Below are 27569 nucleotides of genomic sequence, written 5' to 3' on the forward strand. Positions count from 1 at the left end.
GAAGAAAACAATGTGATACTCAAGTAAACATTATGGCAAATACGTTTATAACGGAAAGTATTTAAAGAACAAGATTATATAAAGAGGGGGTGTAACTACGATGTCCCCTCAGACCATACCATAAAATACCGGTATACAATGTGCACAGAATAAAACAAATAGAAGGAGAAAAGAGGATACTATTTAGTTAAATCTAAGAGTCAGCATACCTGATTGTAATTTTAGTATATAGCTGTAGCGGCGTCTGCCAGACGCTCTAATGTCAGAATGTTGTCTGTGGCTGGTGTTCCCCGAAGAGATGTTAAATATAGCGCGCCAACACCGGATATCCGGTGTATGGAACGCAAACGGCAACCAGCGCATGCACACTACACATAGCAATGCTGTGTACTTGGAACGCAAGCGGAATCAGGTGCAGGGTATTAATATGGACCCAGTATAATTATATCCAAGGGGAGAGAAAAGACATGGACCGCACATCCACTGTATACAATGATCAATTGCGGCTAGGCAAAATATATAAATATGAACGAGAGGTTCTTTGTAACATTTTGATCAAATTGTATGCAAGCCCACTTGCCACTTCATGGCGACCTCTGAAAGTGGGTCCCTACTCTAACGGTTGCAGCACCGCATGGCGGCTACCGCCACCGCAGCGCCGCTCCTGCAGAGGGAGCAACCCAGGGGCCCAAAAGCACCCATGCCTTCAGACCGTGCCAAGCCTCCTTGGCTCTGGGCCACGTCCCCCGACAAGTGCAGCACTACAGCAACAGACACCACCACACAGCACCACAACATGTGAACAGATGGAAATGAGCTCACCTTGCCATGCGCCCCCAGTGGCCAACTGAGAGTACAAGCAGGAGCAGGAACACTTATCAGGTCATTCCTAAATTAAAATCAGCTGGGCCAAAAGTGTCTATCCCCTCTGTTTTTTTGTTTTACTTGGTACCAGCACTCCACACTTTTGGCCCAGCTGATTTTAATTTAGGAATGACCTGATAAGTGTTCCTGCTCCTGCTTGTACTCTCAGTTGGCCACTGGGGGCGCATGGCAAGGTGAGCTCATTTCCATCTGTTCACATGTTGTGGTGCTGTGTGGTGGTGTCTGTTGCTGTAGTGCTGCACTTGTGGGGGGACGTGGCCCAGAGCCAAGGAGGCTTGGCACGGTCTGAAGGCATGGGTGCTTTTGGGCCCCTGGGTTGCTCCCTCTGCAGGAGCGGCGCTGCGGTGGCGGTAGCCGCCATGCGGTGCTGCAACCGTTAGAGTAGGGACCCACTTTCAGAGGTCGCCGTGAAGTGGCAAGTGGGCTTGCATACAATTTGATCAAAATGTTACAAAGAACCTCTCGTTCATATTTATATATTTTGCCTAGCCGCAATTGATCATTGTATACAGTGGATGTGCGGTCCATGTCTTTTCTCTCCCCTTGGATATTATTATACAGAGTCTATCCCCTCTGTTTTTTTGTTTTACTTGGTACCAGCACTCCACACTTTTGGCCCAGCTGATTTTAATTTAGGAATGACCTGATAAGTGTTCCTGCTCCTGCTTGTACTCTCAGTTGGCCACTGGGGGCGCATGGCAAGGTGAGCTCATTTCCATCTGTTCACATGTTGTGGTGCTGTGTGGTGGTGTCTGTTGCTGTAGTGCTGCACTTGTGGGGGGACGTGGCCCAGAGCCAAGGAGGCTTGGCACGGTCTGAAGGCATGGGTGCTTTTGGGCCCCTGGGTTGCTCCCTCTGCAGGAGCGGCGCTGCGGTGGCGGTAGCCGCCATGCGGTGCTGCAACCGTTAGAGTAGGGACCCACTTTCAGAGGTCGCCGTGAAGTGGCAAGTGGGCTTGCATACAATTTGATCAAAATGTTACAAAGAACCTCTCGTTCATATTTATATATTTTGCCTAGCCGCAATTGATCATTGTATACAGTGGATGTGCGGTCCATGTCTTTTCTCTCCCCTTGGATAGTATTAATATGGACATAATCGCGAATTGTGAACACAAAAGATCGATAACGCTGAGATAACCTTGCTATAATAGTAAATAACTTCTCAATTCCAGAAGTTAAAAGCAACCCTGATCAAATGAACAAAGTACGATCTGACATTATATATGTATTACATGATTATTATTTTGTATCTATAGCGATTGTGACAAAGACCTTGGTTAGGTCGAAACGTTCAATATAATCGCTTCAAACCTTTATGACGAATTCAGGTTATGACGAATTCACGTTGAACATAATAAAATTAATTATCACAGGTGTCTGAGATTGATTACAATGATCCAAAGAGCCCTAAGACACAATACCATCCATGAGTTTCATTGAAAAACTAATAATTAAATGTTTATGACACTTAAATCCAATGTGCATAATAATTTGGAACACGGTGTATACAGCACCAGAACCAAGCTCAGTACATATATACAACACCAGAACCAAGCCCAGTACATATATACAATACCAGCACCAAGCTCAGTACATAGATACAGCACAAGAACCAAGTGCTCTCTCTCTCTCTCTATATATATATACACACACACACACACACACACAGTACCGGAACTAAGGTCAGTACATGTATACACCAGAATCAAGCTCAGTACATATATACAGCACCAGAACAAAGCTCAGTACATAAATACAACACCAGCACAAATACAGCTCAATCCAGTGCAACCCCTGCCGTATAGGTTTGCACTAAATTGTATACAGCTCCCAGCATGGCCCAAACAATGGTAAGGATATGCTGGGAAATGCTGTTTCACAAAAAAAAATCATACCACCCATCATCTCGCTGCAGATTATACAGTGACTACATTACTGATTAGAGGCAGAATAAACATTTACATTAAGTGACTCACCGGTGACGTCTCAGGTTCTAGTTGTTCTTTTTCTCTTTTCTTCTGCATCCGGTTTAGACCTCTATAATAACTTCTCCCGGCCACAGCCCATTTCTGCAGTTTGCCGCTCAGATATCTTCAGCTTATCACTTTTCAAACATTTCTGCACCTATAAACGAAGAAAAAATTCTTATGGTGCCAGACTCTGTGCTTCTAAATCTGATAGCGCCATACACTGCACCTCTAATTATAATAGCACCATACACTGTGTCCCTGATTATAATAGCACTATACACTGTGTTCCTGATAATAATAGCGCCATACACTGTACCCCTAAATATAAAATCACCATACACTGTGTCCCACACACACACACACACCATGCCCCCTGTAGATAGTGCCCCCCTTAAAGCCCCCTGTAAATAGTGCCCTACATAGATTCCCCCTGTAGATAGTGACCCCCATAGAGCCCCTGTAGATAGTGCCCCACATACAGCCCGCTGTAGATAGTGCCCTACATATAGCCCCATGTGTAGTGCCACATATAGCCCCCTCTGAAAATAGTGGCCCACATATAGCCCCCCTGTAGATAGTGCCACACATATAGCCCACCCCTGTAGATAGTGCCTCACATGTAACTCCCCTGTATATAGTGCCCCACATATAGCTCCCCATGTAGATATTGCTCCACATATAGCACACCCCTGTGGATAGTGCTCCACATATAGCCCACCCCTATATATGGTGTCCAACATATAGCTCACCCCTGTAGATAGTGATGCACATATAGCTCCCCCTATATATATTGTTCCACATATAGCACACCCCTGTATATAGTGTCCAACATATAGCCCACCCCTGTAGATATTGCTCTACATATATCTCCCCCTATAAATAGTGCTCCACAAATAGCCAACCCCTATATAGCGCCTCACATATAGCTCCCCTTATAGTGCTCCACATATAGACCATCCCTGTATATAGCCCCCATGTAGATATAGCCCACCCCTGTAGATAGTGCCCTACATATATCTACCCCTATAAATAGTGCCCTACATATAGCCCACCACTGTATAGAGTGCCTTACATATAGCTCCCCCAATAGTACTCCACATATAGCTCACCCCTGTATATAGCCCCCCTGTAGATAGAGCCCCGCTGTAGATAATTCCCCTCACATTTTTATTAGGATAGAAAAAAAACAACTTTACACACTTACCTTAATCCCATTGCCACGACATCCGGTGGCAATGCCTACCTGCTCTCTTTTGAGCAGATCTGCTGGGGTCAAAAGAGAGAAGTAATCGCACCGCATGTGTTGTTGAAAGGCGCTGAATAGCCAGGCACAGAACGTACCCGGCCATTCATCGTAGGTACAGTTATATTGAAGGAGGGGGTGGTGGCGGCTGGTTTCAGCGGCGTCGCCGCCCCTCTCAGAGAGGCAGCAGGCCGCTGTCATGGACGGTGCGGCCCAGGTACCCCCCACCACCTTCCCTCTTAGTTGTGACAGGGGCACATGCCCCGCCTGCCCCCCCTAGCTACGCCCCTTATTTCTCCATCTGGCAGTCTGATAAACGAGTCTGGGTTTCGTGACTGCGAGGAGAACGTTACCTGCCTAACTGCATTTTGCCAACTTTAACCCCTTCCCGCCGCAGCCCTTTTTCAGATTTTCATTTTAGTTTTTTCCTCCCCACCTTCCAAAAAGCCATAACTTCTTTATTTTTCCGTCGATATAGTCCTATGAGGGCTTGATTTTTGCGAGACGAGTTGTAGTTTTTCGTAGAACCCTTTATTTTGCCATATAATGTAGTAGGAAAAAATTATTTGTGTGGTAGAAAATGAAAAAAAAACAGCGATTCCACCATGGTTTTTTGCGCGCAGTTTTTACGGAATTCACTGTGCAATTAAAACAACATGTTAACTTTATTTTGTGGGTCAATACGATTATGGCGATACAAAATAGATATAGTTTTTTCTATATTTTACTACTTTTACAAGTAAAAACCTAAGTGTAAAAAAGAAAATTTATTTTGTGTCGCCAAATTCCGAGAGCTCTAACTTTTTTATTTTTCCAGCGATTAAGTGGTATGAGGGCTTATTTTTTGCCGGATAAGCTGTAGTTTTTAATAATACCATTTTGATGTACATGCGACGGTTTGATCACTTTTTATTTCATTTTTTGTGGGAGATTAGGTGACCAAAAAATAGAGATTCTGGCGTTTACAATTTTATTTTTTTACAGCGTTCACCGTGCGGGTTAAATAATGATATATTGTAATAGTTCAGACTTACGGACGTGGCGATACTAATTATGTTTATTTATTTATTTTTTTACTATGCTCCAGGGGGAAAATGGGAAAAGGTTTTTTTTTTTTAACTTTTAATTTTTTCTTTTACATAAAAAAAAACTTTATCTAACTCATTTTTACTTTTTGTTTATTAGTCCCCTTAGGGGACTTCAAACAGCGATACTAATGTATTGCAGTATATCGTGATTCTAACAGGCATCTATTAAGCCCTGCCGTAGGCAGGTCTTAATAGGTGCACAAGGATGGCGGACCTGGGGGCCTTCATTAGGCCCCCAGGCAGCCATAGCAACCATCGCCCCCCCCACGATTGCGTTCCGGGGGGACACCCCCCTCTTTTTAACGATTTAATTTCAGCGGTCGTTATTGACCGCAGCATTTAACGAGTTAAACGAGCGGGATTGCGCTGGAGCGCGATGCCGCTCGTTACTCTGAAGTGTCGGCTGTAACAAACAGTCGACACCGGCATCGTATGGAGTGGGTTCACTCGGTGAGCCCGTTCCATACTTCCCCTACCCGACTTTGGCGTATGGATACGTCAAATGTCGGGAAGGGGTTAAAGTTTGGTGGAGGAGGGACACTGCTATGGGGTTATTTTTCAGGGGTTGGCCTAGGCCCTTCATTTCCAGTGAAGGGAAAATGTTAAGGCTTCAAGATACTAAGACATTTTGGACAAATGTATGCTTCCAACTTTGTGGGAACTGCTTGGGGAAGGCCCCTTTCTTTTCCAGCATGTATGTGCCCCAGTGCACAAGGCAGTTCCATAAAGCCATGGTTGGGTAAATTTTGTATGTAAAAACTTGTCTGGCCTGCACAAAGCCCTGACCTTAACTCCATCAAACACCTTTGGAATGAACTAGAACGGAGATTGTGAGCCAGGACCTCTCGTCCAACATCTGTGTCTGACCTCACAAATGCTCTTCTGGATGGAAGGGCAAAAAATCCTACAGACAACCTCCAGAATCTTGTAGAAAGCCTTCCCAGTAGAGTGGAAGCTGTTCTAGCTGTAAAAGGAGGGGGGTGGGGCGTGACGACTTCATATTAATGCCTTTGGATTTAGAATGGAATGTCATAAAAGCTCCTGTAGGTATAAGTTGTAGGTGTCCCTATACGTTTATCCATAGTGTGTGTGTGTGTGTGTGTGTGTGTGTGTGTGTGTGTGTGTGTGTGTATATATTTATAAGCATATATGTATATATGTATGTATGTATGTATGTATGTATGTATGTATACACTGTGTGCTTAATTATTAGGCAAGCTGTATTCTTGAGGATTAATTTTATTATTGAACAACTACAGTGCTGTCAGTCAATCCAAAATGTTAATAAACCTCAAACCTGAATATTTAAGAAAGTAAAAGCGAGGTTTTGGCTTTCTTAGGAGAATATCTATATGTGCATAATTATTATGTAACTAAATAAAAAAGGAAAATGTTCCCATCTAAGGGCCTGTTCACATCAGCGTTGCTTTCCGTTGAGGGGTTCCGTCGGAGCTGTCAATCGGGGTAACCCCTCAACGGAAAGGCAAACAGAAGCCTTCGCTTCCGTTTACATCACCATTGATCTCAATGGTGACGTATACTTTGCTAATGGTTTCCGTTTGGCTCCGCGCATATTTTCCTCTGTTAACCCCTTCCCGACATTTGTCGTAAGTATACTTCATGGAAAGCCAGCGCTTCCCACAAAATGTTGTATACTTACGACCAATGGATGGCACCAGCTCAGAAGCTGAGTCAGTGCCATTATCCCCGGATGTCAGCTGTATCTTACAGCTGACACCCTGCTGTAATGGCAGGGATCGAAGTTAGCTTCGATCCCCGCCATTATCCCCTTAAATGCAGCAGTCAAAAGCGATCGCAATGAAATCGCCGGGGTGTCGGTGGCTGCAATGGGAACCGGAGGCCTAATAGTGGCCTCCCAGTCTGCCTAGAGGCTAAAAGGATCAGAAGAGAAGGAGCGCCATTTGGAGCACAGATTTTGCTGGATTGGTTTCTTGACACCATGTCGCATTTGCAAAGCCCCTAAGGTACCAGTACAGTGGAAACTGCCCACAAGGGACTCCATTTGGGATACTACACCCCTTGAGGAATTAATCTAGGGGTGTAGTGATCATTTTGACCCCACAGGTGTTTCATAGATTTTATTTGAGTTGAGCAGTGAAAATCAAAATTAAATTTTTTTTCCCAATAAGACGTAGCTTTAGCGCAAAATTTTTCATTTTCACAAAAAATCAAGGAGAATAAGTACCCCAACAAGACATCAGTTTATGACCACATATGGGGTATTTCCGTACTACAGAGAAGTTGCTTTACAAATGTTGGGCTTCTTTTTTTCCTTTATTTGTTGAGAAAATTAAACATTTTGAGCTAAAGCTACGTCTTATTGAAGAAAAAGGATTGTTCTTATTTTCACTGCCCAATTCTAATAAAATGTATGAAACACCTGTGCGGTCGAAATGCTCACTACACCCCTAGATGAATTCCTCAAGGGGTGTAGTTTTCTAAATGGAGTCACATTTTGGGCGTTTTCACTGTTTTGGTACCTCAGGGGCTTTGCAAATGCGACATGGCCATTCCTGCTAAATTTGAGCTCCAAAACCTAAATGGCGCTCTTTCCCTTCTAAGCCCTGCCGTGTGTCCAAACAGCCGTTTATGACATGTGGGGTATTGTTTTACTCGGGAGAAATTGCTTTACAATTGTTGCGGTGCTTTTTCTCCTTTAGTCCTTGTGGAAATGAGAAAAAATTAGCTAAACCTACATTTTCTTTGAAAGAATGTAGACTTTAATTTTCACAGCCTACTTCCATTCATTTCTACAAAAAACCTGTGGGGTCAAACTGCTCACTATAACCCCAGATAATTTCCTCAAGGGGTGTAGTTTCCAAAATGGGGCCACTTGTGGGGGGTTTCCACTGTTTTGTCCCATCAGGGGCTTTGCAAATGCGACATGGCCTCTCAAACCATTCCTGCTAAACTTGAGCTCCAAAAGCCAAATAGCGCTCTTTCCCTTCTAAGCCCTGCCGTGCGTCCAAACAGCCCTTTTATGACCACACGTAGGGTATTGTTTTATTCGGGAGAAATTGGTTTACAAATGTTGCTTTTTCTCCTTTAGTCCTTGTAGAAATTAGAAAAAATTAGCTAAACCTACATTTTCTTTGAAAGAATGTAGATTTTAATTTTCACGGCCTTCCAATAATTTGTACAATAAACCTGTAGGGTCAAAATGTTCACTATACCCCTAGATAATTTCCTTAAGGGGGGTAGTTTCCCAAATGGGGTCACTTTTTTTCGGGATTTCCACTGATTTGGCACCGCAAGAGCCCTTCAAACTTGACAAGGTGCCTAAAATATATTCTAATAAAAAGGAGGCCTAAAATCCACTAGGTGCTCCTTTGCTTCTGAGGCCTGTGCTTCAGTCCAGTAGCACACTAGGGCCACATGTCGGATATTTCCTAAAACTGCAGAACCTGGGCAATAAATATTGAGTTACGTTTCTCTGGTAAAACTTTTTGTTACAAAAAAATAGATAAAAAATGAATTTCTGCAAAAAAAAAAATATGAAATTTATAAATTTCACCTCTACTTTGGTTTAATTCCTGTGAAACGTCTAAAGGGTTAAGAAACTTTCTAAATGCTGTTTTGAATACTTTGAGGGGTGACGTTTTTAAAATAGGGTGACTTATTGGGGGTTTCTAATATATAAGGCCCTAAAAGCCACTTCACAACTGAACTGGTCCCTGAAAAAATAGCCTTTTGAAATTTTCTTGAAAATGTGAGAAATTGCTGCTAAAGTTCTAAGCCTTCTAACGTCCTAGAAAAATAAAAAGGATGTTGAAAAAACTATGCCAATGTAAAGTAGACATATGGGGGATGTTAAAGAGGCTCTGTCATCACATTATAAGTGGCCTATCTTGTACATGATGTAATCCGCGCTGTAATGTAGATTACAGCAGTGTTTTTTATTTAGAAAAACTATCATTTTTGACAAAGTTATGACCTATATTAGCTTTATGCTAATGAGTTTCTAAATGGACAACTGGGCGTGTTTTACTATATGACCAAGTGGGCGTTCTACAGAGGAGTGTATGACGCTGACCAATCAGTGACCAATCAGCATCATACACTTCTCTCCATTCATTTACACAGTATATAGTGATATAGCTATATCGCTATGTGCACTCACATAAACACACTATAACGCTACTCATGTGTCATGAAAATGAATATACATTACCTCCAGCCAGGACGGGATGTGTATTCATTCTCCTGACCACTTCTGTAGCGTCTCTGTGAGTTACAGCATAGCAGGTGTAGTCTGGCGAGATTACGCTGTAAAATGTAATTCACAGCGAGATCTCGCTGTGCTGTAAATCACAGAGACGCTACAGAAGTGGTCAGGAGAATGAATACACATCACGTCCTGGCTGGAGGTAATATATATTCATTGTCATAACACATGAGTAGCGTTATAGTGTGTTTATGTGGCTGCACATAGTGATATATCTATGGCTATCTGAAGTGTAAATGAATGGAGAGGAGTGTATGACGCTGATTGGTCACTGATTGGTCAGCGTCATACACTCCTCTGTACAATGCCCACTTGGTCATATAGTAAAACACGCCCAGTTGTCCATTGAGAAACTCATTAGCATAAAGCGAATATAGGTCATAACTCCGTCAAAAATGATCGTTTTTCTAAATAAAAAAACACTGCTGTAATCTACATTACAGCGCCGATCACATCGTGTACAATATAGGCCACTTATAATGTGGTGACAGAGCCTCTTTAATTGGCAACAATTTTGTGTGAAAATCTCATTCCTAAGTTATTACCACAATAAGTGAAACATGTCGGATTTGAAAAATGAGGCTGTCAGGAAGGTCAAAAGTGGCCAAAGCGGGAAGGGGTTAAAGTGAGAATAATAAACAAACAACTCAAAATTTACAAATAAACATTTCTGACATTTACCCCTAAGGCTGGGTTCACACGTGGCGGAATTGCACTTGAATTCTGCTGCGGACACTCCGCAGCGTTAATCCGCAGCGGAGCCGTTTCTCCATTGACTTCCACTTTAATTTAGAAGTGTTCGTTTAGACGTTGAGTAAAATTCCGCTGCGGAGCATAGGCTGCGGAGCGGAATTTGGTGTCCGCAGCATGCTCTGTCTGTTGCGGAGCAGTGGCGGACTGGTTGCGGACTCATGGCGGAATTTCTCCATTGACTTCAATGGAGATTCTAAATTCCGCAATGAAGTCCGCAGCTGTCATGCACATGTTATGTGTGCTGCGGATGCGTCTTGCTTTTTTAACATGACATTTCTTCATTCTGGCTGGACCTATGTATTTCTAGGTCTACAGCCAGACTGAGGATGTCAATGGGGCTCCCGGAATTACGGGACCGTTGCTAGGAGACGTCAGTAAATAGTCACTGTCCAGGGTGCTGAAAGAGTTAAGCGATCGGCAGTAACTGTTTCTGCACCCTGGACAGTGACTACCGATCCCAATATACAGCAACCTGTCAAAAAATAGAAGTTCATACTTACCGAGAACTCCCTGCTTCTGTCTCCAGTCCGGCTTCCCAGGATGACGTTTCAGTGTAAGTGACAGCTGCAGCCAATCACAGGCTGCAGCGGTCACATGGACTGCCGCGTCATCCAGGGAGGTCGGGCTGGATGCCGAAAGAGGGACGCGTCACCAAGACAACGGCCGGTAAGTATGAAATTCGTTTACTTTCACTAGGGAAAGGGCTGTCCCTTCTCTCTATCCTGCACTGATAGAGAGAAGGGAAGCACTTTTTCCGCAGTCCGCAGCAGCTAGTCCGCATCAATTTACTGCACATTTTGGGCAGATCCGCAGCCGTAATCCGCAACCCGGATTAGGTGCGGCATTGATGCGGACAGTTGCGGAGGAATTCCGCCACGTGGGGGCATGCCCTAAATCAGTGACTAATATAGCCCCCCTTCTTTTCAATAACATTCATAAACCTTCCATCCATTGAGTCTGTCAGCTTCTTAATCTCTTGACGATGAACTTTTTGTGCAAGCCTCCCAGACACTGTTCAGAGAGGTGTATTGTTTTCCTTCACCATAAGGCCCTGTTCACACGAGGTTTTTTGATGATTTTTTTGGCGCGGAAACCGTTCTGCAAAACTCGTCAAAAAAGGCCCGAAAATGCCTCCCATTGATTTCAATGGGAGTTGGACGAGTTTTTTTACCGCGAGCAAAAATAATGCGCCGTGGTAAAAAGAAGCAACATGCCCCATCTTGAGGCGGTTTCCGCCCTAAAAACCCCATTTCAATCAGTCAGAAAGGGTAAAAAAACACCTTGACGAGTGTTTTGACGAGTTTTTGTTAAACCACTGTGCAAAAAACGTCTGGAGCAGTTTGTGCAGGAGGAATTTTCCTCCTGCAAAAAACACAGTGTGAACACAGCCTAAGGCTATGTTCACACTGAGTTTTTTGCAGCCTGAATTTTTGCCTCAAAATTCAGTTTGGAAGTTTGAGGCAGATTTTCCTCTCCCTGCACGCCGATTTTCGCCCGCAGCCTTTGAGCAGGCATAAAACGCAGCGAAATACGCTTTCTCTGCCTCCCATTGAAGTCAATGGGAGGTCAGAGGCGTAAACGCCCGAAGATAGGGCATGTCCCTTCTTTCTCCCGCGAGACGGTTTTACCGCTCGCGAGAGAAAGACGCCTCGGCCTCCCATTGAAATCAATGGGAGGCACTTTAACCCCTTCCCGCTCCTTGACGTACTATTACGTCATGGCAGCTGTATCGTTCGCGCTCCATGCCGTAATAGTACGTCTCGGGAGTAACGGCCGTTTCGGCCGTCCTCCCGACACATACAGGAGCTGTGACGCTGCTGTCTTGTTCAGCAGCTGTCACAGCTCCTACAGCGGGGACCGATCGCTGTGTCCCCGCTGATTAACCCCTTAAAAGCCGCGTTCTATAGAGATCGCGGCTTTTTAGGGGTTAAGCTGCAACCGCCGGCCTGCTACGCGATAGCGGCCGGCGATGGTGACTATGGCAACCGGACACCAAACAATGGCGTCCGGCTATGCCATAGACGGAAGCCTAGTGGGTTCTGACAACGTCAGGACCCACTATGCTTGCTGTCAGTGAGTAGCTGACAGTTCTAATACACTGCACTACGCATGTAGTGCAGTGTATTAGAATAGCGATCAGGGCCTCCTGCCCTCATGTCCCCTAGTGGGACAAAGTAATAAAGTTAAAAAAAAGTTAAAAAAAGATGTGTAAAAATAAGAAAATAAAAGATTTAAAAGTAAAAATCCCCCTTTTTCCCTTATCAGTCCTTTATTATTAATAAAAATATATAAACAAACAAATAAACTATACATAATTGGTATCGCCGCGTCCGTAACGGCCTGAACTACAAAACGATGTCGTTATTTATCCCGCGCGGTGAACGCCGTAAAATAAAATAATAATAAACCGTACCACAATCACAATTCTTTGGTAACTTCACCTCCCAAAAAATGGAATAAAAAGAGATCAAAAAGTCGCTTGTACCTAAAAATGGTCCTGATCTACAGTTCTGGACTACAGTTCGTTACGCAAAAAATAAGTCCTCGCACGGCTTTATTGATTGAAAAATAAAACAGTTCTGGCTCTTAGAATAAGGAAACACAAAAAGTGAATGATTGTTTACAAAACGTATTTTATTGTGCAAACGCCATAAGACATAAAAAAAACTATAAACATCTGGTATCGCCGTAATCGTATCGCCACGCAGAATAAAGTGAATATGTAATTTATAGCGCACGGTGAACGCTGTAAAAAAAAATGAAAAAAAAAACAATAGTAGAATTGCTGTTTTTTAGTCACCACGCCACCTAAAAATAGAATAAAAACTGATCAAAAAGCCGCATGCACCCCAAGAAAACTACAATGGATTCCTCAAGGGGTCTAGTTTCCAAATTGGGGTCACTTTTGGGCGGTTCCCAAAGTTTTGGCACCACAAGACCTCTTCAAACCGGACATGGTGCCTAATAAAAAGGAGGCCTCATAATCCACTAGGTGCTCCTTTGCTTCGGAGGCCGGTGCTTCAGTCCATTACCGCCCGAGGGCAACATGTGGGATATTTCTCAAAACTGCAGAATCTGGGCAATACGTATTAAGTTGCGTTTCACTGATAAATCCTTTTGTGTTATAAAAAAAATGGTATAAAGAGGATTTTCTGACAAAAAAAAAAATGTAAATTTCACCTCTACTTTGCTCTAAATTTTTGTGAAACACCTAAAGGGTTCATAAAATTTCTAAATGTTGTGAATACTTTGAGGGGTCTAGTTTCTAAAATGGGGTGTTTGATAGGGGTTTCTAATATATGGGCCCCTCAAAGCAACTTCAGAACTGAACTGGAACCTAAAAAAATAAATAAATGAGGCAATACTTCGCTTCTTACATTATACTGATAATGAGCCGTGCCCACCCCGAGATGACCCCAGTTTTAACCGTTTGTATAAACGGAGACCCCTATTAGACCATTCCAGTGCCCGGTTTTCCCAGCATTCACCCCCGAGAAGTGTATTTCTATTGAGGAGTCCCTGGTACATTTTAAAGGGAGGGTTCAATTCCGCGAGTACCTGCCGGGTAAGAGGGCAAGGTATGGCGTGAAGATGTATAAGCTGCGAGAGTGCATCAGGGTATACCTACAGGTTTAGGATATATGAAGGAAAGGCCACCCCCAAACCAGACTGCATCCTGGACTACAATAGGTACATGGGAGGGATGGACTTGTCAGATCAAGCCCTGAAGCCCTACAGCGCCATGCTGTGTGGTATAAGAAGCTGGCCGGGCACATCATACAGATGGCATTGTACAATGCGTACGTGCTACATCGATGTACAGGCCAGACGGGAACTTTCCTGGAATTTCAAGAGGTGATTATCAAGAACCTAATCTTTAGGGACCAAGAAGGGGGGGCACCCAGTACTTCTGGAAGCGAGCCCACACGCATCGTACCAGGGCAACACTTTCCAGCAGAAGTTCCCCAAACTGGCAAGAAGGGAAAAAGTCAAAAGAGGTGCAAAGTCTGCTATAAGAGGGCGATAATGGATGACACAATATATCAATGTGACACGTGTCCCGAATAACCAGAGCTCTGTATGAAAGTGTTTTAAAATTTATCATACATCCCTTGGTTTATAATTTACCCCAATTTTACTTACCCTGATCCCCTCCGCACAGCTTATCCCCCCTCGTCTTTCCCCTCTGGGCCCTGATTTGTGTCCAGGCAGCTGATAACAGCCACATGTAGGGTATTGCCATACCCGGGAGAACCCACATTACAGTTTATGGGGTGTAGGTCTCCGGTCAAAATGCTCACTACACCTCTAGATGAATGCCTTAAGGGTGTAGTTTTTAAAACGGGGTCACTTCTTGCGGGTTTCAACTGTACTGGCACCTCAGGGGCTTCTGCATACATGACTTCGCACTAGAAAATCCCCAGTAGGCCAAATGGTGGTCCTTTCCTTCTGAGCCCTCACATGGGCCCAAACGGCAGTTTATCACAACAAATGGGGTATTGCGGCCCTCAGGACAAATTGCGCAACAGAAAGGGGTATTTTGTTTCTTGTGAAAATAAGAAATTTTCAGCCAAAACTACATATTATTTGAAAAAAATAATTTTGTTTTCATTCCCAGCCCAATTCAAATAAGTTCTGTGAAAAAACTATGGGGTCAAAATGGTCACAACACCCATAAATGAATTCCTTGAGAGGTGTAGTTTCCAAAATGGGGTCATTTGTGGTGGGTTTCTATTGCTTTGATACCTCTGGGGCTCTGCAAATGCAACATGGCACCCGAAAACCAATCCAGCAAAATCTGTACTCCAAAGAACACACAGCTCTCCTTTCCTTCTGAGCCCTCCCATGGGCCCAAACGGCAGTTTATCACCACAAATGGGGTATTGCCGCACTCAGGACAAATTGGGCAACAAAATGGAGTATTTTATTTCTTGTGAAAATAAGAATTTTTGAGCTAAAATGACATATAATTGGAAAAAATATATATTTTTTTAATTCCCAGCCCAATTCAAATAAGTTCTGTGAAGAAACTATGGAGTCTAAATGGTCACATTACCCATAAATGAATTCCTTGAGGGGTGTAGTTTCCAAAATGGGGTCACTTCTGGTGGGTTTCCATTGCTTTGATACCTCTGGGGCTCTGCAAATGCGACACGGCACCCGAAAACCAAACCAGCAAAATCTGTACTCCAAAGAACACACAGCGCTCCTTCCCTTCTGAGGCCTCCCATGGGCCCAAACGGCAGTTTATTGCCACAAATGGGGTATTGCTGCACTCAGGAGAAATTGGGCAACAAAATTGAGTATTTTGTTCCCTGTGAAAATAAGAAATTTTGGTAAAAAATTACATCTTATTGGGAAAAATGTCATTTTTTTAATGTCACAGCCCAATTGAAATAGGTGCTGTGAAAATACTGTGTGCTCAAAATGCTAACAACAACCATAAATGAAATCCTTGAGGGGTGTAGTTTCCAAAATGGGGTCACTTTTGGTGGGTTTCCATTGCTTTGATACCTCTGAGGCTCTGCAAATGCGACATGGCCCCCGAAAACCAATCCAACAAAATCTGGACTCCAACAAACATATAGCGCTCCTTTCCTTCTGAGCCCTCCCATGGGCCCAAACGGCAGTTTATTCCCACAATTGGGGTATTGCCGCACTAAGGACAAATTGGGCAACAAAATGGGGTATTTTGTTCCCTGTGAAAATAAGAAATTTTGATCACAAATGACATTTTATTTGAAAAAATGACATTTTTTTCATTTCAGAGCCCAATTCAAATACGTGCTGTGAAAAAACTGTGCTGTCAAAATGTTAACAACAACCCTAAATGAATTCCTTGAGGGGTGTAGTTTCCAAAATGGAGTCACTATTGGGGGATTCCTACTGTTTTGGCACCTCAACACCTCTTCAAACCTGGCATGCTGCCTAAAATATATTCTAATAAAAAAGAGGACTCAAAATGCACTAGGTGCTTCTTTGCTTCTAGGGCTTGTCTTTTAGTCCACGAGCGCAGTAGGGCCACATGTGGGACATTTCTAAAAACTGCAGAATCTGGACAATACATATTTAGTAGTGTTTCTCTGGTAAAAACTTCTGTGTTACAGAAAAAAAAATGAATAAAATTGAAATTCAGCAAGAAAAATGAAATTTGCAAATTTCACCTCCACTTTGCTTTAATTCCTGTGAAATGCCTGAAGGGTTAAAAAACTTTCTAAATGCTGTTTTGAATACTTTGAGGGGTCTAGTTTTTAAAATGGGGTGTTTTATCAGGGTTTCTAATACATAGGCCCCACAAAGCCACTTCAGAACTCAAGAGGTACCTTAAAAAAAAGGCTTTTGAAATTTTCTTAAAAATATGAGAAATTGCTGTTTATGTTCTAAGCCTTGTAACGTCCAAGAAAAATAAAAGAATGTTCAAAAAACGATGCCAATCTAAAGTAGACATATGGGAAATGTGAACTAGTAACTATTGTGGGTGGTATAACCGTCTGTTTTACAAGCAGATGCATTTAAATTCTGAAAAATGCAATTTTTTCAAAATTTTCTCTAAATTTTGCAATTTTTCACCAATAAATACTGAATATATCGACCAAATTTTACCACCAACATGAAGTCCAATGTGTCACGAGAAAACAATCTCAGAATCGCTTGGGTAGGTTTAAGCATTCCGACGTTATTACCACATAAAGTGAAATATGTCAGATTTGAAAAATGGGCTCTGAGCCTTAAGGCCAAAACAAGGCTGCGTCCTTAAGGGGTTAAAGCCGTTTTTGACGAGTTTTTCGGCGATGTTTCCGGGTAAAAAAACTCGTAAAAAAACTCTGTGTGAACATAGCCTAAATCTGACATTTAAGAAGGGCCCACAAGTTCTCAATAGGGTTTAGGTCGGGTGAGGAAGGGGCCATGTCATTATTCTTTCATCTTTAAGGCCTTTACTGGCTAGCCTTGTAGTGAAGTACTTCGATGCATGCGATGGAGCATTATCCTGCATAAAAATCATGGTTTTCTTGAAGGATGCAGACTTTTTCCTGTACCACTGCTTGATGAAAGTGTCTCCTAAAAACTGGCAGTAGGTTTGGGAGTTGATTTTTAGTCCATCTTCAACACGAAAAGGTCCAACTAGCTCATCTTTAATAATACCAGCCCATAGCAGTACCCACCTCCACCTTGCTGGTGTCTGAGTCTAAGTGGAGCTCTGTGCCCGTTACTGATCCAGCCACTGGCCAATACATCTGGTCCGTCAACAGTCACTCATCTCATCAGTCCATAAAACCTTTAAAAAATCTGTCTTCGGATTTTTCTTGGCCCAGTCTTGACGTTTCATCTTATGTGTCTTCAGTGGTGGTCGGGTTTCAGGCTTCTTTACCTTGGCCATGTCTCTGAGCTCTGAACACCTTGTACTTCTGGGCACTCCAGGGAGGCTGCAGTTCTGGAATATGACAGCACTGGAGGATAATAGGTTCCTGGTCGCTTCACATTTGATTCTTCTCAAATCTTTGGCAGTTAATTTTCAGGGTTTTTTCTCATCAAGTTTCTTGTGACCCTGTTCATTATTTACAACAAAACGTTTGATGGTTCTGTGATCACGCCCCAATATCTGAGCAATTTCAAGAGCATTGCATTCCTCTGAAAGACTTTTTTTTTTAATCAATAATTTTTTTTGAACATTTTCCGATATTTCCAACAAATATCAACAGGAATGAAATGCATCAAACAAGTCCATTGCAAATGGACAGCAAAAGGTAAAATTTAGACTTACATGACAGAACGAAATAAGGTCCAGAAGGCTGTTCCTCTGAAAGACTTTTAACAATTTTTAGATTTTCAGAGTCAGTTAAATCTCTTTTTTGGCCCATTTTGCCATAGGAAAACAAACTGCCTAAGGGTATGTTCACACTACAGCGTCCGTAACGGCCGAAATTACGGGGCTGTTTTCAGGAGAAAACAGCCCCGTCATTTCAGCCGTAACGGCATGTGCAGGCGCTTGAACGCCGCGTCCATTACGGACGTAACTGGAGCTGGTTTTCCATGGAGTCCATGGAAAACGGCTCCATTTACGTCTGAAGAAGTGACATGACACTTCTTTGACGCGGGCGTCTTTTTTACGCCCGCCTTTTGACAGCGGGGCGTAAAAAAAATGACCGTCTGAACAGAACATCGTAAGACCCATTCAAATGAATGGGCAGATGTTTGCCGACGCTATTGAGGCGCATTTTCGGACGTAATTCGTGGCTAAAAGGCCCGAATTACGTCCGTAAATAGTGTGTGTGAACATATCCTAATAATTCTGCACACCTTGATATAGGGTCAGTTTACTGTAAATGCTGGCACTGGTCAGTCCGCAGTCTAGTGTAAACACTGTGGTTGGTCAGTCCAGAGTCTAGTGTAAATGCTGCAGTTGGTCAGTCCAGAGTCTAGTGTAAATGATGTGATCGGTCAGTCTATAGTCTGGTGTAAACTCAGCAGTTGCTCAGTCCACAGTCTAGTGTAAATGCTGCCTCCGGTCAGTCCGCAGTCTAGTGTAAATGCTGCCTCCGGTCAGTCCACGGTCTAGTGTAAATGCTGCCTCCGGTCAGTCCACAGTCTAGTGTAAATGCTGCTATGGATCAATACCCAGTCTACTGTAAACTCTGCTGCTGATCCGTCCACAATCTAGTGTACACGCTGCCGCCGGTCAGCCCCACAGTCTCTTCTAAATGCTGCCACCGGTCAGTCCACAGTCTAGTGTAAATGCTGCTATGGATCAATACCCAGTCTACTGTAAACTCTGCTGCTGATCAGTCCACAATCTAGTGTACATGCTGCCGCCGGTCAGCCCCACAGTCTAGTGTAAATGCTGCCACTAGTCAGTTGACAGTCTATTGTGAATGTTGCTGGCGGTCAGTTCAGTCTATTGTAAATGTCTATTGTAAATGCTTACACGAATATATTATGGCTTCATCTATGAGCCAAGTATTTAGTGCCCAGGACAAAATCAGATCCCATCCTGCGATCTCAGCAGTTTACAAGAATAATCGTAAAAACTCAATGTAACAGATAAAGCATTATGCTGCCCTCTAGTGGCTGCTTTGCTAAATTAGCAGAGGGAGAGGAATTTATCAGATGTTACCATACTAGTTCAAAGCGTCTAATGTAAGGAGTAAAGCAAGTGGTGGTCTTAAGTGGAACCCCCACAGATCTCTTGAATAGGGGTCCCGACCCCCGTTCTTCCAGACTGCACGATTGGAATGTGGAGAATTTTTAATGGAGCAGCAATTGTGCTGTGCGTTGCCACTCCATCCAATGTCTATGGGGCCGACGGAGACAGCCGAGTGTAGCGCTTGGCTGTTTCCCTCGGCGCCGTAGACCTATAATGGAGTAAAAGCGCACATGTGAGACCGCACCTGCATTCAAAATCCTCCTCACAGTGATCGAGCAGTTAGGGGGAACAGGGGTCGGGACTCCTGTTCTAGAGATCGTGGGGTTCCCACTGGTTCGGGACTCCTGTTCTAGAGATCGATGGGAGTCCCAGTGGTGGGGCCCTCAGTGATCATACATTTATCAACTATCCTGTGGATAGGTGATAAATGTTCATTGTGGGAAACCCCCTTTTAAGTTTTGACTTCCATAGGTAAAGACAACATGGACTCTACAAGCTCTGAGTGCTGCAGTTGAACATTTGTAGTCTTATGTAGGAAACGGGGTACATCACAAAATATATTTGGATACATAGACATTTTATGCAGTAACCCACTCACTAAGAAAAGTGCTGTTTGTAACCTTGAGCCATAAAATTTAATTCAATATAATTTCATAAATGAATACATGAGATTACCTCCAGAAGAAGTTGTCCCCCAGCCGGTTATAAAGCATTGTGTCAATGGGTCTAAATGTAAAACCCCTGTTGCCAAGCAGACTGGTTGGATATAATCTGTATATTCAACTGGATTTGCTAATTCCAACAAAGCAAGATCATTATCCATAGTTTTAGTGTCAAAGTTTTTGTGAGTTATAATTTGTTTGATTTGGGATGTTTGCTTATCCTTATCTGGATTTAAAATATCATTTACTCCAAAAACTGCTCTCCAGTACTTTTGACTTCTGTGAGAGAAGAGGATTATGGTATTAGTGGCGCTTTTTGCACAAATGATCATAAGATGCTCTATTATTTTACCTCTGAGCAGTGTTGGATACAATTATGCTGATAACACATAGACCCATTCATTTATATGGTCCCATGCACACAACTGTGATGTTCATGGATCCGTGTGGGCTGAAAAAACTCAGGACTTGTCATGTTTACTGTCAGTATGTGCAGATCATGTGACCTACTCAGGGAGTTGGGACAAATAGCAGACATCAATTCCAGCCTTTGCTTTTCTTTTTGCGGATCCGTGAACACTGATGACACACGAATACACTACGGAAGGTTTTTTGTGGACAAATGGACCGCAAATACAGACAGCAGGCCCTTGTTGTTTTGCGGACCTATAGACAGAGCTGTATAGCACTGTCTACAGGGGCGCTGTATGGCACATTCTACAGGGGGCACTATCTATAAGGCGGGCTGCTTGTGGCACCTGGGGGGGCCCAGTCAAGAGTTTGCTATGGGGCCCAGTCTTTCCTAGTTACGCCCCTGCCCCACATCATACCAACACAAATAAAATGTGGAAAACAGACATCCTCAATGCCCTGTGCCAACATAAAGGGAAGATTTAGCAATGTCCTTATACATGACACATAGGATTCTATGCCGCCATATGTTACTACAAGCTGGTATGACACTAAGAGAACTGTGAATTACTTCTCCGCTAGTTTTTATTTATACTGGCATTAATACTTCATTTTAAAGTTTCCAATGGATCCAAACAGAAGCCTACGGGTATGTTCAGACAGCTTATTTTCAACCATTTTTCGGGCCGGAAAAAACGGAACCTGAACGCCTTCGAACATCTGTCTATTGATTTCATGGGGAAAAAACTGAGTTTCGTTCCGACGGGGCGTTTGAAAAAACGATGCGGAGAGAAACGCCTTATAAAAAGAAGTGCATGTCACTTCTTGAGCCGTTTTTGGAGCCATTTTACAGTGCCTCAATAGAAAAGCAGCTCCAAAAACGTCCGTAAAAAACGCTTGATGCTTTAAAAACGGCTGAAAATCAGGGGCTATTTTCCCTTGAAAACAGCTCCGTATTTTACGTCTGTTTTTAGTTTGCTGTGTGAACATACCCTAACAGATCCTTTTGACTGTATGGCCCCATGCACACGACTGTATTTTTTATCCGTAAATACGGACCGTAATTACGGACACATTAATTTCTATGGGTTACGGACACCTTTCCGTATTTTTACGGATAAGTGTACGTTCCGTAGAAATGATCTGTAAAATATAGAACATGTCCAATTCTGGTCCGTAATTACGGCACGGACTCCCCATAGAAGTCTATGGGTGCTTCCGAAATTAAGGACGGCTACGGATGTGCACCCGTAGCCGTCCGTAATTCCGGAAGCATTGATAGGCGACGCCAGGCTTGCAGATGTTGCACATCATTTATGGTTTTGCGGATCTGTATATATGGATGCATTACGGACAGTATTTGTGGATACCGTTCCGTATATGCGGGTAAGTTGCGGATTACTACGGATCCGTATTTACAGATGGATGAAAATATGGTCGTGTGCATGGGGTCTAATAGGATCTGTCACGTTTCCATTTTCATCCTTTTGTTTTTTACAGGTCAGAATAGTGTAGCAGACATGATGCAATGGAAATCTAATTTAAAAAAAAGGGGAAATAAGCTCTTCATTTATTTTCTTAAATTAACTATGGTAATTTATCAATATACACTGGGGTTTTCCGGCTAATGGCAATCATGTCGCCATTGGCTGTCTGGACATGCTTGGAGTTGTAGTTTTGCAACAGCTGGAGAGACACAGGTAGGAAAAACACTTCATTAAACACTCTCGCAAGTATAAGGCCTCATGAACACGACCGTAGCTGTGTGCAAGGCCCCTGATTGCGGCACAGAGGGCTGCGGAGTGTCATCTGCTAGCGGCCCACAATTCACGGACCGTGCACACATGTATTTCGATGAGCCCGGACCAAAAACCCGGACCGTATAATGACTTGTCCTATATTTTTGAGGTCCGGGTTTCCGGCCAATGCACGGACCGTGGAAACCACCCGTGGAATAGCCCATAGAAATGAATGGGTCCGCAATTCACCCGATTTGAATTGTGGATGCAAAAACACGTTCGTGGGCATTCGGCCTAACAGCTTGACATATACAACTGTCCTCTCTGTGAGGCCAATCAGTTATTATGTAGAGCTGATGTGACATATACGCCCCTGCATCCTGGAATCCACACAAAACAGGAACAGGAGGAGATATAGTATGCTTGGCCTGGTCCTCTGATTTGCCTTTATGGGACCATTTAGGGCAGGGGTCTCAAGCAGGCGGCCCGCATGCGGCCCCTGGGGCTGTCATCTGCGGCACACAAAGCCAATAGTATCGCTCTGCTCCGGTACTCTGTGAAATCCCTGACATCGCCGTCCATGAATGGACACGCGATGTCAGGGTCTTCCCCAGAGCGGAGTCCCGGGCAGAGCGCTAGCATAGGTTCTGCTCCGGGATTCTATGGAAATCCCTGACATCGCAGTCCATATATGGACAGTTTTGCCAGGGTCTTCCCCAGAGCGGAGTCCCGGGCAGAGCGCTAGCATAGGCTCTGCTCCGGGACCCTGTGGAATCGCCCGACATCGCTGTCCATATATGGACAGTTTTGTCAGGGTTTTCCCCAGAGCGGAGTCTGGGGCAGAGCGCTAGCATAGGCTCTGCTCCGGGACTCTGGAATCCCCTGACATCGCTGTCCACATATGGACCGCGATGTCTAGGGCTTCGCCAGAGCTGGACAGTGATGTCAGGAGCACAGCAGGAGTCCCAGCAGGAGCGCTAGTAGCGCTCTGCCCGGGACTCCAGCTCTGGGGTTGCCCCTGACATCTCTGTCCATATATGAGCTGAGATGTCAGTTGCTTCCCCAGAGTTACGGAAGCCTATACTAGTGCTTTGCTCTGGGACACCGGCTCTGGGGTTGCCCCTGACATCACATTCTGGTCCAGGAGGATCCCCTGATGTCACTGTGTATGAACACAGCAGAGTACTCCCTGGCCAAAGCGTTGGCAACGGTCTGGCTGGGGATTCCACTCCTAGAGGGAGCCCCAATGGAGCTATCTACTGGGGGTGTCTGTGGCACTATCTACAAGGGGTATGTGTGGCATTATCTACAGAGGGCACTGTGACAGCATCTACAGAGGGCACTGTGGCAGAATCTACAGAGGGCACTGTGGCAGCCTCTACAGAGGGCACTGTGGAAGCCTCTACAGAGGGCACTGTGGCAGCCTCTACAGAGGGCACTGTGGCAGCCTCTACAGAGGGCACTGTGTTAGCCTCTACAGAGGGCACTGTGGCAGCATTATCTACAGAGGGCACTGTGGCAGCATTATCTACAGAGGACAATGTGGCAGCATTATCTAAAGAGGGCAATGTGGCAGCATTATCTACAGAGGGCACTGTGGCCTTATCTACAGAGGGCACTGTGGCATTATCTACAGAGGGCACTGTGGCCTTATCTACAGAGGGCACTGTGGCCTTATCTACAGAGGGCACTGTGGCATTAGCGCAGTATTGTTTCAGGTAAAACCACGGACACCCCAACGGAAAGCCGAAGGAACCCTTTAAAGTCAATGGGTACCGTCGGCCGCAGGTGGTGTCCGCGGTGCAACAAAACTGTCGCTCCTGGTTTTCTCTCGTTCTGCTCCTCTGACGGAGCAGAATAACGGAAAGTCCTGACACAGGTGTGAACACAGATGTGAACATAGCCATCTGCGTTGTGCCTTCTGTTTTAGCGGATCCATCAAAATTTAAAAAACGGACACAATAACAGATAACTGACAGCAAAAGGAGGTAAAATATAAAAAATTTTGACGGATCCTTTGCCGGAACAGTCAAGAAAACAGACAATTTACCTTCCGTTAGTTACAGTTTGGCATCAGTTATGCTATGTTTTTAATGTATCCATTTTTTCAGTTTTTGTGTCATTTTGATTCTGTGCATGCACATTTAAAAAAAAAATCTTTTAAAAGTAATGCATAACGGACACAAACGAAAGGCATATCCGTCATCCATTGACTTCAATGTTAAAAAAAACCGGAAAGCTCCTTTACGTCAAGTTTCCGTCATTTAGCACTGAAAAAAAATCACGCAGCAGACTACGCTTTTGCTTCAATCAAATAAACGTAAACCTGGCAGAACCAAGCACAACATATTCTAAAACAAAACGTATTGAAATCAATAGGTAGTTTGACCGAAACATTTATTTCAGTTTTTCTATTCCTCTTACAGAGCAGAAGAACAGAAATGCACAACGCAGATGTGAACGAAGTCTTACAGGCAAACTCAAAACAAAGTATATTTCAATGTCGGACAAATACGAAGCAATAAAATTGAACATCTTTGTACGTTTTTTCAGCATATTAATAATAATAATAATAATAATAATAATAATACACACCGTTTTCCTATGAAGCAGTGAGCAGCAGTCATCACCCATATCTTGTGAATAAGGGATCCACCACACAAGGGTCTATAGCCGTATCCAAAAATGAAATATTGAAGGCTAACCTGCCATGGCCAGGCCCCTGGAAGTGCATCATGACCACCTATAATGCGGGATCCCAGTGTATCCACCAGTGGACCTTGCCCACAAACTGAAAAGATGGGATTCAACCAAAGTGATGAATAACAGTGCCAACAACTATAATAGCAGATATCTGTGGAAATTATTGTAAAAACTTTTTGTTGTTAGAGATTGATGTCAATTTACACAATTGTTTTTGGTTGGGCCCAGTGGATTTATTAGAAGATCTCTGCTCCAGAAGACAAAACCAAAACCTCTGGGTGACTGTGGCCAACTTTATTAGTAACTGTATGTCTAAGGGTCTAGTCTTTATTTTTTTTATTCTGCTATATATTCTGCTATATATTCTGCTATAACTACCTCTTGTAGGACAAAGTCAAAGTTTAACTGCTCTTCCTGAAAAGAAAAGGGTGACGTACCATAGAGGAAGCCCATAATAAGGCCCCCGGAGAAAGGAGGACCATCCCAGGAAGGTCTAGTCCCCGCTTCAATGGATGATAAGTACTTCAGCAGTGGTCTACAGGGGCTGCGATATTAGCAAACTGGGAAATGGAAAATGTATTTTACTTTCATGAAAATGGGATAAAAGCACCAGGACCTCCTGTCGGAGGTGGTTAGGAGTGTGGTGAAAGGGCATCTGAAAGGAACCTCATTTTTAGCTTTGCTATGGGGCACCCGGTCCTCTATGTACGTCACTGCTGTGAAGAACCCTTTTCTATACAGGTCTTGATTTTGTATGTCTATTCTTTATATTGACCAGGAATTATTTATGCAGAAGATCTTTCCAAAGTTGACCATTTTGCTATGTAGACAGGCCCAATTTTTCCAGCTTCTAGTTCTCAGACAGAACTTTTTGTTTTATCTATCGAGATGCCCTCTTTTACCCTCATTCGAGATGCCCCTTCCAGCTCCCCTTTATAGTGTGGTGCCCGAAACTGTACCCCATATTTAAGATGTGGCCTTGAAATTTATATTGGGGCAATATAATATGAAACAATTATTGGTGCTACTTTCAATAAAAAGAATGATCAGGAAAGGTGTGATGATACTATTGCATATTATAACTCAGATTGCTTAAAAATATTGAAACTTTGTTGAGTGCAAACAAACTGTATATGGTATGGCTAACTAACTATAGAAACGTTATTTCAAACGACAGAATATATAATGTACGGGAATCTGGGAATACAATGTACTATGGAAGTAAGCCAGATGTCTCATAGTCAAGCTGGCCATAGACAGCGGATCCCCCTAACATCCTCATGTATATGGGGACTGTGATTGAACAGGCCAGATATCAATATATATGTGTGTATATATATATATATAAAATTGAACATATATCTCATTCTCTGTTGCTTGTACCTGTGTACGTGCTATAGAGCACAACGCTGGGAGGGGATGCAGTGGGCAGAGACTCTGGGATGGCAGTGTAGGGGGCACTCTATCACTGTTATGGGTGCACAATGTCATTATGGGTGTGCTTTGTATTTTGGGTGTGGATTGTGTATAAAAATTGGGTGTACAAAATATCTAGGATCTTACTAAAATTTGGCAACTATGATACATATGTACAATATATCATTTTTTTCTGTATTATGTATGAATACAGATATATATTTATGCACAAAGCTTCCAGTAGTTGAATATTTCCATCCATACCTTCCGTCTCATTTCCCAGCATAACTTCCGCCCACAACAATAGAAACGCTCCGCTCAGGACGGCGTCCATTTTCTCTCACATACAGAGCAGGCGACGATCTACTCAGCGTTCAGCAGGCGGCGCTAGTGAATAGAGAGAGAAAGCCGGGCCGACTGGTTGTTGCATCACGTCGTGTACCTGCTGCATATGTCTCCTGTCCTGCTGCAGTGCAGTCATTCACTGGTTTAGGAGCACTTTGCAGACTCAATATCAACACATAGAAATAAATGTACTTTAAGCACATGTAATGGCCGCTGTGTTCTGAGAATCACACGCTACAAGAACCTCAGAACATTCACTTCAGTTATTCAGTAAATCCCTTTGCCACAATTTTAATTGTATACAAAATGGCGTCCCTGTTATATTGATTCTTTCAGCACCGTCAGGACAAGCCAGCGTTTGGAGTCAGCCTACATGAATGTACTAGACAATAATCACATCATATACTATTATAGGAAGTAGCAATGTGACTGGAAACAAGGAATTCCAGACTGACTACTGAATGATAATAATAATAATAATAATAATAATAAAAAAACTTTGAGGGTTATTCCTGGTTCAACAACTACAGCTGTTTTAAAGAGGCTCTGTCACCAGATTTTGCAGCCCCTATCTGCTATTGCAGCAGATCGGCGCTGCAATGTAGATTACAGTAACGTTTTTATTTTTAAAAACGAGCATTTTTGGCCAAGTTATGGCCATTTTTGTAGTTATGCAAATGAGGCTTGCAAAAGTCCAACTGGGTGTGTTTAAAGTAAAAGTCCAAGTGGGCGTGTATTATGTGCGTACATCGGGGCGTGTTTACTTCTTTTACTAGCTGGGCGTTCTGACGAGAAGTATCATCCACTTCTCTTCAGAACGCCCAGCTTCTGGCAGATCACGCTGTGACGTCACTCACAGGTCCTGCATCGTGTCAGACGAGCGAGGCCACATCGGCACCAGAGGCTACAGTTGATTCTGCAGCAGCATCAGCGTTTGCAGGTAAGTAGCTACATCGACTTACCT

The 27569-nt window shown here is 43.5% G+C and overlaps 1 protein-coding gene across 1 annotated transcript in view; it reads right to left on the bottom strand.

Annotated features, from left to right (window-relative positions):
- TMPRSS12 (transmembrane serine protease 12) overlaps positions 1–26876 on the bottom strand; it is a 73203-nt gene extending 46327 nt beyond the window's left edge. The window contains exons 1-3 of the mRNA XM_075851924.1: positions 26525–26876; positions 24737–24932; positions 20005–20270 (exon numbers count right to left, since the gene is read on the bottom strand). Coding sequence (XP_075708039.1) covers positions 20005–20270; positions 24737–24932; positions 26525–26594 — 532 coding nt within the window. The 5' untranslated portion in view covers positions 26595–26876. The remainder of the gene's footprint in view (positions 1–20004; positions 20271–24736; positions 24933–26524) is intronic.
- Positions 26877–27569: the final 693 nt, after the last annotated feature.

Source organism: Rhinoderma darwinii, chromosome 2 (genome assembly GCF_050947455.1).
Source record: "Rhinoderma darwinii isolate aRhiDar2 chromosome 2, aRhiDar2.hap1, whole genome shotgun sequence".
NCBI lineage: Eukaryota > Metazoa > Chordata > Amphibia > Anura > Rhinodermatidae > Rhinoderma > Rhinoderma darwinii.